This window comes from Chiloscyllium punctatum, chromosome 37, assembly GCF_047496795.1.
Source record: "Chiloscyllium punctatum isolate Juve2018m chromosome 37, sChiPun1.3, whole genome shotgun sequence".
NCBI classification, from domain to species: Eukaryota; Metazoa; Chordata; class Chondrichthyes; order Orectolobiformes; family Hemiscylliidae; genus Chiloscyllium; species Chiloscyllium punctatum.
In genome coordinates, this window is record NC_092775.1 from 12,835,340 (window position 1) to 12,850,040 (window position 14,701).

The 14,701-nt window shown below is 42.5% G+C and overlaps 1 protein-coding gene across 1 annotated transcript in view; it reads right to left on the reverse strand.

Annotated features, from left to right (window-relative positions):
• The window catches only part of LOC140462873 (N-terminal EF-hand calcium-binding protein 1-like), a 137,898-nt gene that overhangs the window by 12,355 nt on the left and 110,842 nt on the right, over window positions 1-14,701 (reverse strand). The window contains exons 8-9 of the mRNA XM_072556285.1: window positions 6,449-6,528; window positions 4,039-4,092 (exon numbers count right to left, since the gene is read on the reverse strand). Coding sequence (XP_072412386.1) covers window positions 4,039-4,092; window positions 6,449-6,528 — 134 coding nt within the window. The remainder of the gene's footprint in view (window positions 1-4,038; window positions 4,093-6,448; window positions 6,529-14,701) is intronic.

Consider the following 14,701-nt stretch of genomic DNA (forward strand, 5'->3'; position numbering starts at 1 on the left):
TATCAAATGCTCGTGCACACAACTAAACTTGCTGCTCTGTCAAATCACCTATGGATTTTTTTATTCCATCTATTAACCATCATCCATAAACCACTGTTTTAAATTGAGTAATATTCATGCAAAACCCATTAACGACGATTCAGACTAACAAGGGTGAGGGACCTTCCCAGGCTGTAACCCTACACATTTATTTCACTCAGTTTCTTGTTCAATTTCCTTTTGAAAATCATTTGTTCATCAATATTTTCACAGTTTTGAGAGAAATTCTCATCCCTGGGGATTCCAATGCCTTATGAGGATGCAGGACGTTCTGAGGCTGTTTTGAAAAATGCATGTGGGATCTTGTGCTTCAAATAAGAGCACCAAAATTAAGTACTAAAGCAAATATGGTGTGTTGTAGCCCAGCTTAGCCTGTAACTAGAGTATTGCATCCTAATCTGGTCATATTGATTTTTTTAAAAAAGTCCTTGAGAGGCCAAAAATGATTTACCAGGATGGTTCCATGGATGAGGGAGTTTTAGCTTCATAGCTAGGTTGGAGCAGCTGGGTTGCTTCAAGGAGATGAGCATTTTGTTAGACTTTACAGGTTTGAAATCAATGGAAGCAACACTGTTTACCTTAAAGGTATGAGGAGCTAAGGTGCTCAAAAGGGGGGTCAGAAGCTGTTCTGCTGTTCAGAAGGTTGGCGTGGATTTGATGGGCTAAATGGCCTCCACACTCCAGGAATTCTGTGATTCTTATCCTCTCCAAGCCCAGTCAAAAATGCATTCTATGTATCATATGTGAATATTGCAAACAATAAGGTACAAGCACGATCCCTATAGTACATCACTGCACATCTGGCAATGGTCATGCAAACAGCCTTGTGCTACGACATGATGTCTCCAAAACCAATTTTGCACCCAATTGCCATGAGCAACTTTATCAGTTTCCCTTGTGGGACCTTGCTAAAGGCATTGCTGAAATCAATATAAATTGCATCAATTGGTTCAGAAAAGATTTACAAGGATGTTGCCAAGGTTGGAGGATTTGAGCTATAGGGAGAGGCTGAACAGGCTGGGGCTGTTTCCCTGGAGCGTCAGAGGCTGAGGGGTGACCTTATAGAGGTTTACAAAATTGTGAGGGCCATGGATAGGATAAATAGACAAGGTCTTTTCCCTGAGATCAGGGAGTCCAGAACTAGCGGGCATAGGTTTAGGGTGAGAGGGGAAAGATATATAAGAGACCTAAGGGGCAACTTTTTCACGCAGATGGTGGTACGTGTGTGGAATGAGCTGCCAGAGGATGTGGTGGAGGCTGGTACAATTGCAACATTTAAGAGGCATCTGGATGGGTATATGAATAGGAAGGGGTTTGGAGGGATATGAGCCGGGTGCTGGCAGGTGGGACTAGATTGGGTGGGGATATCTGGTCGGCATGGACAGGTTGGACCGAAGGGTCTGTTTCCATACTGTACATCTCTATGACTCTATGACTCTGTCTGCTGCTGAGCAAAGCACTGATATCCATGAAGCATTAGCCTCAGCCTTTGGATTACTAATCCAGTGACACTTCCACTTTGTCAATAACTCCCTTTAATCCTGGACACCACAATTGTAAATGTTTGATTTAGATATCAAACCCATATTCAGCCTTATTAATGACAGAGCACCAATCTTCAATACATCAAGAAATACCCTTTAGTTTCAATAAACTACCCTGCTCTTATGCTAACATTTCTGAAGAAGTCACACTGGACTCAAAACATTAACTCTATTAACAGACATTACCAAGTCTGTGGAGTTTCTCCAGGATTCTCTGTGTGTGTTTCAGAATTCCATCATCTGCAATATTTTCCTTTTATTTTATGAGAAATTTTTTAAAATGGAAAAATTATAAAATTGCATTCTATTACATTGCTCCATCACCCTGAGTCACGAAGATTTTGTGATTATGCAAATAAATGTTTTCAGGAACCTGAACTGTAACTTCATCTGTGCATTTTCAGCTCAATTTCCTGATTTCTACCTGAGGCAAAGACTTTAACTCAGAATGAATGACCTTAAGCTGGTGGCTGAAGACCTTGGTGAGCAGGTCCAATTATCTGTACCCTACAATTCGATCTCACTTAAAAGATTTCCCACCTGCGACTGCACTGAGGTTTCAACTCATGTTTTACAATTGTCAGCAATGTTGTGAATAAAATACCAGAGGAGCTGATAATCATTTCATGCTCACCAGGTTTTTAATCAGAATCTTGCAGTACAACATCCTCACTAACACCTGCTGTGAACATAGTTGCTATGCTATAATTCCACCCTGCAGTCTAACAAAATTCATATCTGCTTTTTTTGAACAGCTTAAATTTGCACTTGTGAAATCAGAGGATAGTTACAGTACAGAAGGAGGCCACTCACTCCATGATGTCTGTGTTGGCCCTCTCCGACAGCAATTCAGTTTGTCCTACTCCCTGCTCTTTCCCCACAATCCTGCTACTATTTTCTCTTCAGATGATGATCCAATTCCCCTTTGAAAGTCCTGGTTAAACCTGCCTCCACCACACTCTCAGACAGTGCAATCCGTGTCCTAAACACTCGCTGTATGACAAAGGTTTTCCTCACGTCATCTATGGATCTTCAGTCATTCATCTCATATCGGTGTCTTCTGGTTGTGGAACCATCTGCCAATGGGAACAGTTTCTTACTATCCCCACTGTCCAGACCCTTTATTGTTTTGAAAACCTCAATCAAATCTCCTCTGAACCTTCTGTTCTCTAAAGAACTCCAGCCAGTTCAATCTTGCCTGCTAGCTGGGTTCTCTTACCTTCTTGCCAGCGACCTGGGTTTGATTCCAACCTCGGGTGACTGACTGTGTGGAGTTTGCACATTCTCCTTGTGTCTGTGTGGAATTCCTCTGGGTGCTCCAGTTTCGTCCCACAATCCAAAGATGCGCAGGTTAGGTGAGTTAGCCATGGTAAATTACCCATAGAGTGCTCAGGGATGTGTAGGTGAGGTGGGTTATCCATGGTAATTGTGGGGTTACTGGGATACGGTAGGGGGTGGGTCTGAGTGGGATGTTGTTCGGAGGGTCAGTGTGGACTTGATGGGCTGAATGGCCAGCTTCCACACTGTTGGGATTCTACATCACCTGTGTCTCTTGCCCAAAATACTAAATATATATTCCTCCTGTACCACCAGCCAATGGGAATAGTTATTTCTTGTCTGCTTTATCCAAATTTGTCATAATCTTGTTCACCTTGAATAAATCTCATCTGCTCCAAGGAAAAGCCCCAGCTTTTACAACCCTCTTGAAAATATTTCGCTGTTCCTTCACTGTCACTTGGTCAAAATCTTTGAACTCCCTCCCTAACAATATTGCGAGTCTCCCTACACCAATGGACAGCAACAGTTCAAGAGGACAGCTCACCACTGCTTGAAGGGTTAACTAGGGATGGGCAATAAACGCTGGTCCAGCCAGCAAAGTCCATATCCCATAAATGATCAAAGAAAAGTCTTGTTCGCTCATTCCTGAAAACCAACTTGACCAGCTTTTAATGAGTAACCATCTAACTTTATTGAGCTAAGACTATAAGGTGAACTTTATTGTTTTATTTTTCTGGTTTTATATTCTATGTTTTGGTTTAGTTTCTGCATTTTAAGATGGCGCTGGAGACTCGTGTCATTAAACAAACACTTTTCACTGTATTTGTAATAAACACACAAGACAATAAATCAAATCAAATCAAAGATCACATTATGCCAACTGAGTCTGTCAGGTCTGAGGTTTGTGTGGGTACCTGCTGGTGATAATTTGGGATTTATCTCCATAACTATCACATTCATGTTTCACATGCTGCATTTTAATGTGACTAAATTTAGTGCCTTCCTGTAACTCCACAAATCTTTGCCTCTCTTGTGAATTCCATACATTTGGTTCAGTTCAGGGGCAGGTTGGTCCTGCCTTTACATGTTGACATATTTCTAGAACTTTCCGTCCGACAACATCAGCGAATCTATAAAACGAGCTTCTTGGAGTCAGCCGCTTTCACTGTAGACTTACAGAATTAGTGGTTTCCTCAATGACTTCTTCCTTTAAGGGCTCCAGTCTCGGAGTCTACAGTAAACATAATAAAAAAGTTTCGTTTATTAATGTTAAATATAAGGCTCAGTGAAACTTCATACATAACCTGCTGAGAGAATGCAGTGTTATCTACTTTGAACGCATCAAACATCTCATAACAGCTGCTAAATGAACTTCAGCACTCAGTCACAGGATTCACCACATTTGTTTAACAAGCTAAATCTTTGTTAACACTCCTTCTTCCCACCTTCAATTAATCAGCTAATTTTTTTGAACATAATTATGGGGTGAGGGTGTTGCTGGTTAGGCCAGCGTTTATGGTCCAACCCAGAGGGGAGTTGAGAGTCAACCAAATTGCTGTGAGTCTGGAGTCACATGTAGGCTTGATGAGGAAAGCAGTTGCCTTTCCCAAAGGGCATCAGTGAACCAACTGGGGTTGTCCAATAATGATTCTTAAAAGATATTTTGATTGAAATGAAATTCCACCAATAGTCACGGTGGGATGTGAACCTGGGTCTCTGAATTGATAATACCACAAGGTCATCGCCTCCCCTCTTGATGAGAAATCAGGTCAATCCCAAGCCTACAGTTTGGATCAAGAGCTCCTGTGATACAGTGGGATGTCCCTATCTCTGAGCTAGGAGGCCCAGGTTCATCCCTCCTGTTCCACAGGTGTGTAATAACATCTTTGAAAGGTTTATTTGGAGTATAGCCTGAGATATAGAGTAATACAGCACAGAATCAGACCCTTTGGTTCAACCAGTCAACACCATGTTCCCAAACTAAACTAAACTGCCTGCGCTTGGCCCATATCCCTCCAAACCTTTCCTATTCATGTGCTTATCCAAATGTCTTTTAAATGTTGTAACTGGACCTGCATCCACCACTTCCTCTGGCAGTTCATTCCACAGGCAAATCATTCTCAGTGTAAAAAAGCTGCTCCTCATGTCCATTTAAAATCTTTCTCGTCTCGCCTTAAAAATATGCCCCCACCACCCCCCCAGTCTTGAAACCCCCTTCCTTAGGGAAAGGACCTTTGCTATTCACCTTACCTATACCCTTCATTATCTTATAAACCTCCATAAATTCACCCCTCAACCTCCTACAGTGATCAGGAATCAGCTACTCAGACCCAGCCCTATCTCAAACCTGTTTCAGCTACATGTCATTAGATCACAGTTTCTCTGTAATTCAATCCCACTGGCTTGTCTGAGCTCCTTATCTGTTAATACCCTTTACCAAACAAAACAATTTCTATCTGAAACTTAAAAAGGTTCCATTGATTCAACAACCACTTCCTTCTGGTGGAGCAAGTTCCAGATTCCTATTCGGCTCCCTGATTTTATTGCTAAACCACCTCATCTTAAAATGATGACTTCTTGTGCTGGGGAATGCCCCTCTTCCACCCACACAAAAGGATATAAATTCTCTTTGTCCACTCTACCTTATATCACGGTAACCATCTCATTGGTTACCCCTCAGTTGCCCCTTAGATGTAGAGTCATAACTTCCCAGACATAGCAAGTCATTTGACTGATGAGTCAGTTTAAGTACATTGGTGTCTGTAACACTATAATCAAAACAATGGAACACAAAATAAGTGCACATTGTCCTTTCATACAAAGCTCTGAAAAGTGGCCTCTGGCCAAACTACTCTTTCCTGACATGGTGCTTTCCTTCAGTAACTATATTTATCCTCCATCCTCTGACTCTTAGAATAAAAAAAATCATTAGAATCCCCAATGGCAAGGAGTTTGACACGGTGGCTCAGTGGTTAGCACTGCTGCCTCACAGCACCAGGGACCCCAGGTTTGATTCCACCCTCGGACGACTGTCTGCGTGAAGTTTTTACATTCTCCCCATGTCTACGCGGGTTTCCTCCAGGTACTCTGGTTTCCTCCCACAATCCAAAGATATGCAGGTTCGGGTGGATTGGCCATGCTACATTAGCCTTAGTGTTCAGGGATGTGCAGGTTAGATGGATTAGCCATGGGGAATGCTGGGATGATGCTCCTCTTTGGAGGGTCAGTGGGTACTTGATGTGCTGATTAGCCTCTATCTGCAGTATAGGAATTTTATCAATAACCTACTGCTGTCTTTTGGAGCCCGCTGTGTGCCTATGGCTATTGCGGTTCCAAATTGCAGCCTTTCAAAAAAGTACCACATTGACTGGAAACCACAAATAAGAAGAAAGTAATCAATTGGATTGTCTTCCCTTTTGAAGAAACATTGAATGCATCAGGGACGTTCAGGTTAGGTGGATAAGCCATGGGAAATGCAGGGTTACAGGGACAGGGTAGATGGGTGGATGTGGGTAGGATATTCTTCAGAGAGTTGGTATGGACTTGAAGGGCCAAATGGCCTGATTCTATGAATGACAGCTTTGTACCTTGCACTCCAACCTGTCAATCAGCTGCTGCAATCTGTTAACCTGAGTCACCCACTGACTCTCTGGTTCCACACAAACACCTAGAACAAGGAAGAAAGAATCATTCAGAAGGTCATTCTGGTTACAGTCATATCATAAACGCCTTGTTTGGCCATGAGTAAAGTCCACAGTTGTAAAATCTCAAAGCTGTATTCCTCTCAAAACTGCCCACTGAACCATCAATTTATCTCCCTCGAAATCCCACAAAAACAGAATCGAATTGAACCCCTGTTCCATTTCCTAAGTGTTTATGTAATTTTATTTTGAATTCGGTTCACATCATTCTGTCATATTTTTTACATCAGTGATAGTGGAAGTGAAGTAGAATTGGCCACCACCAGTGTGCAGCTGGAACTCAATATGCTGTCGCATGATACCGTCTGGGAGCTTTTAAAATTAGTTTTTATTTACTTGTAGCTGTGGGCGTTGGTGGTTAAGCCAACATTTCTCACCTGTTCCTAGCTGCCATTGAGAAGGTGGTGATGAGCTACTTTCTTGAACCACTACAGTCCATACGCTGTGGGTTGGCCCACAATACCATTTGGGAGGGAATTCCAGGATTTTGCCCCAGCAATGGTGAAGGAATGATGATATATTTCCAAGGGTTGTGAAGAAGGTGTTTGCTACCATTGCCTTTATTGGTCAGTCCATTGAATATATTTGCTGGGAGGTTACATTGCAGTTCTACAGGACACTGGCCAGGTCACTTTTGGAATACTGTGTGCAATTCTGGTCTCCCCGTTGTAGGAAGGATATTGTGAAACTTGAAAGGGTTCAGAGAAGATTTACAAGGATGTTGCCAGGGTTGGAGGGTTTGAGCTAAAGGGAGAGGCTGAACGGACTGGGGCTGTTTTCTCTGGAACATCAGAGGCTGAGGGGTGATCTTACAAAAGTTTATAAAATCATGAGGGACATGGATACACAAGGTCTTTTCCCCAGAGTAGGGAAGTCCAAAGCTAGAGGGCATAGGTTAAGGTGAGAGGGGAAAGACTTAAAAGGGGCAACTTTTTCATGCAGAGGATGGTGAGTGTTTGGAATGAGCTGCCAAAGAAAGTGGTGGAGGCTGGTCCAATTACAATATTTAAAAGACATCTGGATGAGTATATGAATAGGAAGAGTTTAGAGGGATATGGGCCAAATGCTGGCAAATGGGACTAGTTCAGTTTAGGATATCTGCTCGGCATGGTCGAAGGCTCTGTTTCCATGCTGCACAGTTTGATGACCCCAAGGGAGAATGGTGAGTGAGTTGGAGGGGATCTTGCAAAATGTGGTGTTGCCCTTGTCCTTCTGGATGGAAGTGGTCATGGGTTTGGAAAGCTGATTGTAGATGAGAGACAAGGAGTGACTGAAACCCGGTGTTTGGACAATTCTGGAGGTAATGTTGCAGGAACAGGAGGAGACACTTATACAGGTGAAAGGTCACAACTGGAGAGAGACTAAAATTAAGCCCCACAGAAATATGATCTTGTGGCAACAACATTGTCCTGGCTGAAGGAAAGGCTGGACATTTCTGGTCACGAGCTGTTTAGATAAAATAGGAAAGGAAAGAAAAGGATGGGTGGCGTATTGGTTAACAAGAGACAAAAAGGACGTCCCAGAGGATTTAAGGATAGAATCAATTTGGTTTAAGCCAAGGAATTTTTCAAAAAGTGCAATTAGATTGATTGGTGTAATCTATAGATCACCAACTAATGGGAACAACAGAGAAAAAATTAAGGAAGTTACAAATATGTGTAAATATCATGGTGTAAGAATGGGGGATTTCAATGACCCAAATATAGACTGGAATAATGGTGGTGTAAGGGGAAATAAGACGCAAGTGTTCCTAGATTGTACTCATGAGATTTTGTTCGAGTTGGAGGTGTCCAGCCTCAGGAGCAAGCAGGCGCTGCTAGACCAAGTTCTTGGGAATGAGGTGGGCCACGTAGATCAAGTGACAGAGGAGAACATTTACCGCACAGTGATCATTGGTTTAAGATGATCGTGGAAAATGATATCAGTCAATCCAGTGAATTAGTGGGGAGCTAACGTCAATGGGTCAACAGCAGTGCTGGGCCAGATAGATTGGAAGTGAAGGTTGACGAGAGAAACAGTAACTGAGCAATGGGCTACTGTTAAAGAAGAGATGAAATGGGAATTATCAAGGTACACTGCCTCCTAAGGCAAAGGTAGAGCAGACAAATACAGAGCTCTCTGGATATATCAAATGAAATTAAGTCAAAAAAGACAAAGTGTGCTTATGACAGGTGTCAAGGAGAAAATAGAATTGAAAACCAAGAGGAATACAGAAAGCTCAGAGAGAAGTGAAAAAATAAGTAAGAGAAGTAAATATGGATTGTGAGAAAAGACTGGCAGCCAACTGACAGGGAGGTCCCAAATTCTTCTAAAGACTTATCAATTTGAGGGGCACGGTGGCTCAGTGGTTAGCACTGCTGCCTCACAGCACCAGGGTCTCAGGTTCGATTCCAGTCTTGGGAGACCGTCTGTGTGGAGTTTGCACATTGTCCCCGTATCTGCTTGGGTTTCCTCCGGGTGCTCCGGTTTCCTCCCACAGTCCAAAGATGTGCAGGGTAGGTGAATTGTCCATCTTAAATTGTCCGCAGGTGTTAGGTGCATTAGTTGGAGGGTCAGTGTGGACCTGTTGGGCCGAAGGGCCCGTTTCCACCTGTAGGGCATCTAATCTAATAGTAAAAGGGTGATAGATTAGATTAGATTAGATTACTTACAGTGTGGAAAGAAGGAGGAATAAAGTTGATTAAGGACTAAAAAAATGTATACCTGAGATGTTAAAATGAATAACTTACATCTGTCTTACAAGATAGATGCTGCCCAGATCATGGTGACAGAGGAGGAAACTAGAAGGGTTTAAGATTGATAAGGAGGTGGCATTGGATAAGCTGTCGAAACTTATCACTGATAAGGCACCAGGAAGATGTAATCAAGCAGACTGAAGGAAGTGAGAGTAGAATTTGCACATGTACTGGCAATTATCATTCAATCTCCCCTTGACTCAGGGATGGTGTCAGAGGACTGGAGAACTGCAAACATTACAGCCTTGTTCAAAAACAAAAGGTTGTAAAGATAGGCACAGCAATTACAGACCTGTCTGTTTAACTCGAGGGATGGGAAAACACCAGGAAACTATTATTCAGGATAAGATTAACAATCACATGAAAACATGTTAATGAGAAAGAACCAGCCTGAAATTGTGAAGTGAATATCATTTCTAATGATTCTGCTGAAGTTTTTCAAAGAGGTGGGGAATGTTATTGATGTGTTGTAAATCGAGCAATCTTTCGATAATCGATATAGTGCGAGGGAACGAATGGCAGTAGCAACATGGATACAAAATTGGTAGAGTAATAGGAAACAGAGCAATGGTCAATTTTTTGGGGTTTTTTTTGGGGTTGCAGGAAGGTTTGTGGTGGAGTTTCCCAGTTAGTATTGGGACCTTTGCTTTTCCTGATATATATTAATGATCTGGATCTTGGTGTGCAGGGGACAATTTCAACCATGTGGATGATTTAAAGCTTTGGAGTATTGTAAACTGTGAGGAAGGCAGTGTAGAACTCCAAAAGGTCTTAAACAGTTAGCGGAGTGGGTGGAATGGTGGCAAATGAAGTTAAAAGAGGAGAAGTGTAAGACGGTACATTTTGGTCCAAAGGAAATGGAAATTCAGCATAAAACAAACGGTACCATTTTGAAGGGTGTTCAGGGGCAGAGAGAGAGCTGGGCATAAATGTGCAGAAGTTACTAAAGAGCAGTTCATAATTCTTATGGACCAGCCCCTCAATATATTTTATGAAGGTAACCTAGACCCTAACATTTTCCTATTTTAAAGGCAAATGTGAAGTGCCGTGTTCCAGATGCAATGTGACTGGTCAAAGTAATCGACATTAAGCAAAAACACAATTATTTAAGCAGTATAGTTAGAACACAACAGAAGAATGAGAAATTTAAAATAACTTAACTACTGGAAAACTTAATTGACTAATAGATACAGTTTGATGAATTGTTCCAAATTAGTAACATCTCTTGACAAAAAGGCAAATTCAGACACAGATTCTCACATGTGGTTCTCCCATCCAGGAGGAAGAAACTTCAGAGGGTGGAGCAGCCAACAGACATTCACTGAAACTTCCAACTCTTTTGAGACTCCAAGAGCTTCTGATGTTAGTGAAAAAGCCAAAACCCAGAAATCTGGACCTGTGAGAGCTCGACACATCCATTCAGGCTGTTTTGAAAAAACCACCCAAGGCCTCACAAGTTGTTTACACAAGTCATCTTAAGTAGCCAGTTCACTACCTCTGCCTTACAACCTCTCTTCAAAAAAATGACAAGACAAAATGACCTTTTCAAGTGACAGCATCATCACATAATGCATAGGTATTCTGGGGGAGGTGTTAGCTGAGTGGCGTTACAGCTGGACTATTGATCCAGGTAATGTTCGAATCCCACCATAGTAGATCATGGAATTTGAATTCAATAAACTTCAGAGTCTAATGATGACCATGAATCCATTGCTGATTGTTGGAAAAACCCATCTGGTTCAATAATGTCCTCCAGGGAAGGAAGCTGCTATCCTTACCTACAAGTGACACCAGACCCACAGCAATATGGCTGACTCTTAATTGCCCCCTGGGCAATTAGGGATGGGCAATAAATACTGGCCTAACCTGTGATACCCTCATCCTGTGAATGAATAAAGAAAAAAATTCTAAGCTTCAATAACGCAGTCAAAGAGCAGGGAAGCTGTGGTGAATCTATATTGGAAGCTGGATAGATTTCAGGAGAGTGCTTCAGAGAACATCTCCAGGACACCCGCACTAACTAACCCCACCACCCCTGGCCGAACACTTCAACTCCCCCTTCCACTCTGCCAAGAACATGTAGATCCTGGGCCTCCTCCATCACCACTCCCTTACCACCGACACCTGGAGGAAGAACGCCTCATCTTCTGCCTCCAACCTCATGGCATCAATATGGACTTCAATGGTTTCCTCATTTCCCCTCCCCCCACCTTACCCCAGTTCCAACATTCCAGCTCAGCACAGCCCTCATGATCTGTTCCATCTGTCCATCTTCCTTCCTACCCATCCATTCCACCCTCCCTTCTGACCTATAACCTTCACCCCCACCTCCATCCACCTATTACACTCTAGCTACCTTCTCCCCAGCCCCACTCCGCTCCCATTTATCTCTCCACCCTGGAGGCTCCCAGCCTCATTCCTGATGAAGGGCTTTTGCCTGAAACATCAGTTTTCCTGCTCCTTGGATGCTGCCTGACCTGCTGTGCTTTTCCAGCACCACACTCTCGACTCAGATCTCAGAAGGAGTACAGCTCTGAGCACCATATTATTGGAAGGATAGAACAAAACAACAAAAGAGAAGTATAGGCCCTTCAGCCATCCAAGCCTGTGCCAATGTATATGCATTTGAGCCAGCGCAGCAGAGAATGGTTTAGAGGTGAGATATTTCACTTAGCAGAATGGATTGAAGGAGTCTTCCTTAGAGATAAGAAATCCAAGAGAAGTCATGGTGTTTTCAATATCAGGAGGGGTCTGTACAGATTGGATGGTTCCTGCTCACAGATAATTCGAGAACCAGAGGAGAAAGGTTTGAAGCATTTTGCTTAAAAAGCAAATGTAATGTGAGAAGAAAATGACTTTTTCACTCAGTGTATCGTCTGGCTCTGGCATGAGCTGCCTGGACGTGTGGTGGGAGTCAGATTCATGTGAGACATTCAAGAGGGCATTGGAATGTCATTTAAGCAGAACTGAAGAACAGGATTATGGGGGAAGGGCGGGAGATTGACACGAAGGCATAATGCTCAGAGAACCAGAATTCTCCCGAGAGGCCAAATGGCCTCCTTCTGCATTGTAAAAAATGTTTTATAAGATCCTGGATGAGAAGCATTGACCAAGGATGACATCGGCAAACGTATCAAAGGCTATCATCTTCAAATCCTTAAACTCCTCTGCCACGCTCTTACCCTCATGTTCGAATATTCCCTGTCTGCATGGGTTTCCTCCGGGTGCTCCGATTTCCTCCCACAGACCAAAGATGTGCAGGTTAGGTGAATTGGTCAAGCTAATTTGCCCATAGTGTTCAGGGAGGTGTAGATTAGGTGCATTAGTCAGGGGAATGGGTTTGGGTGGGTTACTCTTCAGAGGGTCAGTGTGGACATGTTGGGCCAAGTAGCCTGTTTCCACACTGTAGGGATTCTGTGGTTCTATGAATACCCTCTTTGTGTGGCTTCAGTGTCAAATTTTATTTGATGAACATCTCTGCAAAGCACCATGGGACAATTAAATATGATGGAGACACAATACAAATGCAAGTTGTTTTTGTTGTTGGTGGGAATGTTTTCCCATTCATTGTTTCCTCACGGTCATAACTCATAACTTCACCTTCCTTATTTAAAGGTTGAATGGTCTACCCACTGTTGAATCAGTTCAACTGAAGGTGAGGGAAACTCACAGAAAACTAGAGTTTGAGACAAGAAGGTAAATAATTCTCTCTTCCTTGTCCCTCCTCTAGGAGGCACGCGCACATAGAGTTACATTCTTTGATAACAACAACAATATGCATTCATATAGCCCTTTGACAGTGAACATGTCCTATGGGGCTTCACAGCAGCATTATCAGACAAAATCTAATAATGTCACATTAAGTCAGGGGATCACAAGTTGGATTTCAAAGAAAGTCTTCAATATTTAGGCATTGCTGACATTTTGTCAATGTTTTGCATCTTGTACACAATCCACAAGAAATGCCAAAGTAAAGGATGTACACTATTTATATTAGATGAGAGGAGTGTGCTAATTGGTTGGCAACTAAACTGTGATTGTTTGAGGTATTGGCATGGAAAATGCACCAGTTAATGACAACTGACAGTTAACTACCAAACTTTGTTTCAAAGCGAGAAAGAGGTGCAGAAGATTGAGGAGGGAATTTCAGAAGGTACAAGATAGGGGCAAGAACAGCCTACAAAATGCAATGCGATAATTCCACAAAGTTCCTTCAGTAACACCTTCCAAAAACATGTAACTTTGCCGACTGAGAAGGACAGGGGCAAGAGATGTATGGGAATACCTCCATCGTGACCTGGACTGAAATCGCTGATCCTCCACTGTCATGGAGTCAAAATCCTTGAACTCCCCTCCTAACTGCGCTGTGGATGTGTCTACACCTCATGGACTGCAGTGGGTCTTTTCTGTGATTTCAAACTTTAATTTTGATAACCAGGCATACCTATCTATAATGCTGCATGATAATTCCCCAGAGAGAATCTTTAAACCTGACTCCCAATTGTTTATTTATGTTTATTTTCTGTCTACAGTTTCCTTATTCATTTGTAAAGTAGATACTTGATTAAGGCCAGCACCTGTAATTTAATCCTGGATTAATGGGATTGTCTTAATGTAATGTCTTTTTCAAATCCACCAGGTGGCAGTAGCTGCATAGAGCTGTTGCTGACTTTAATGTTGTACTGAACTGATACTCCTCTTTAACTGGACTGAATCCAATGGAACAAAACACCAACTCATGTAGCCAGAATCTGTTTTACTTCTTGTTAAATATAAAACTTGCAGTTCGTCCCTTTCACAGGATCTCCAAAAGCTCTCAAAGGGAAGGTCTCTATTGTCCTAGTGGACTAGAAGCTGGTGTCTGCGTTTAACCTGAGGGTCACTGAACCTCAAATGGGGTGGAGGGAGGGATGTTGAGGAGGAGAACCATTTGTTGTAACCTCAGCCGGTCCAAGAATTGAACCCAGGCTGTTGGTGTCACATTATATTGCAGACCAGCCAATTGAGCTAAGTGATCCCCAAAACAGAAGCTCTAAGAAGCCAAATAAATATTTTTTGACAAATCACTTGTGTTTGTTGTGTGTGTGTCTCTTACCTTTAGGAGAGTTCGCGTTTAAGCAGTCCATGTGCTACATGTATACAATGTTGTGACTCTGCCTGATAGTTAGTCTGCTGTGGTCTGCCATGCCCAAACAGAAATCATTCAGCGTGCTGTATTATAACATCATAAGGGATATAGGAGCAGTATACAGCCATTCGGCCCATCGATTCTGCTTTGCCATTTGATCATGGCTGATATGTTCATCACCCGTCTAGTTTAGCCACAGCTTTTACCATCCTGAATACCTCAATTTGATCTCCCCTCATTCTTCGACATTCTAGCAAGTATACGCCTAAATTATTC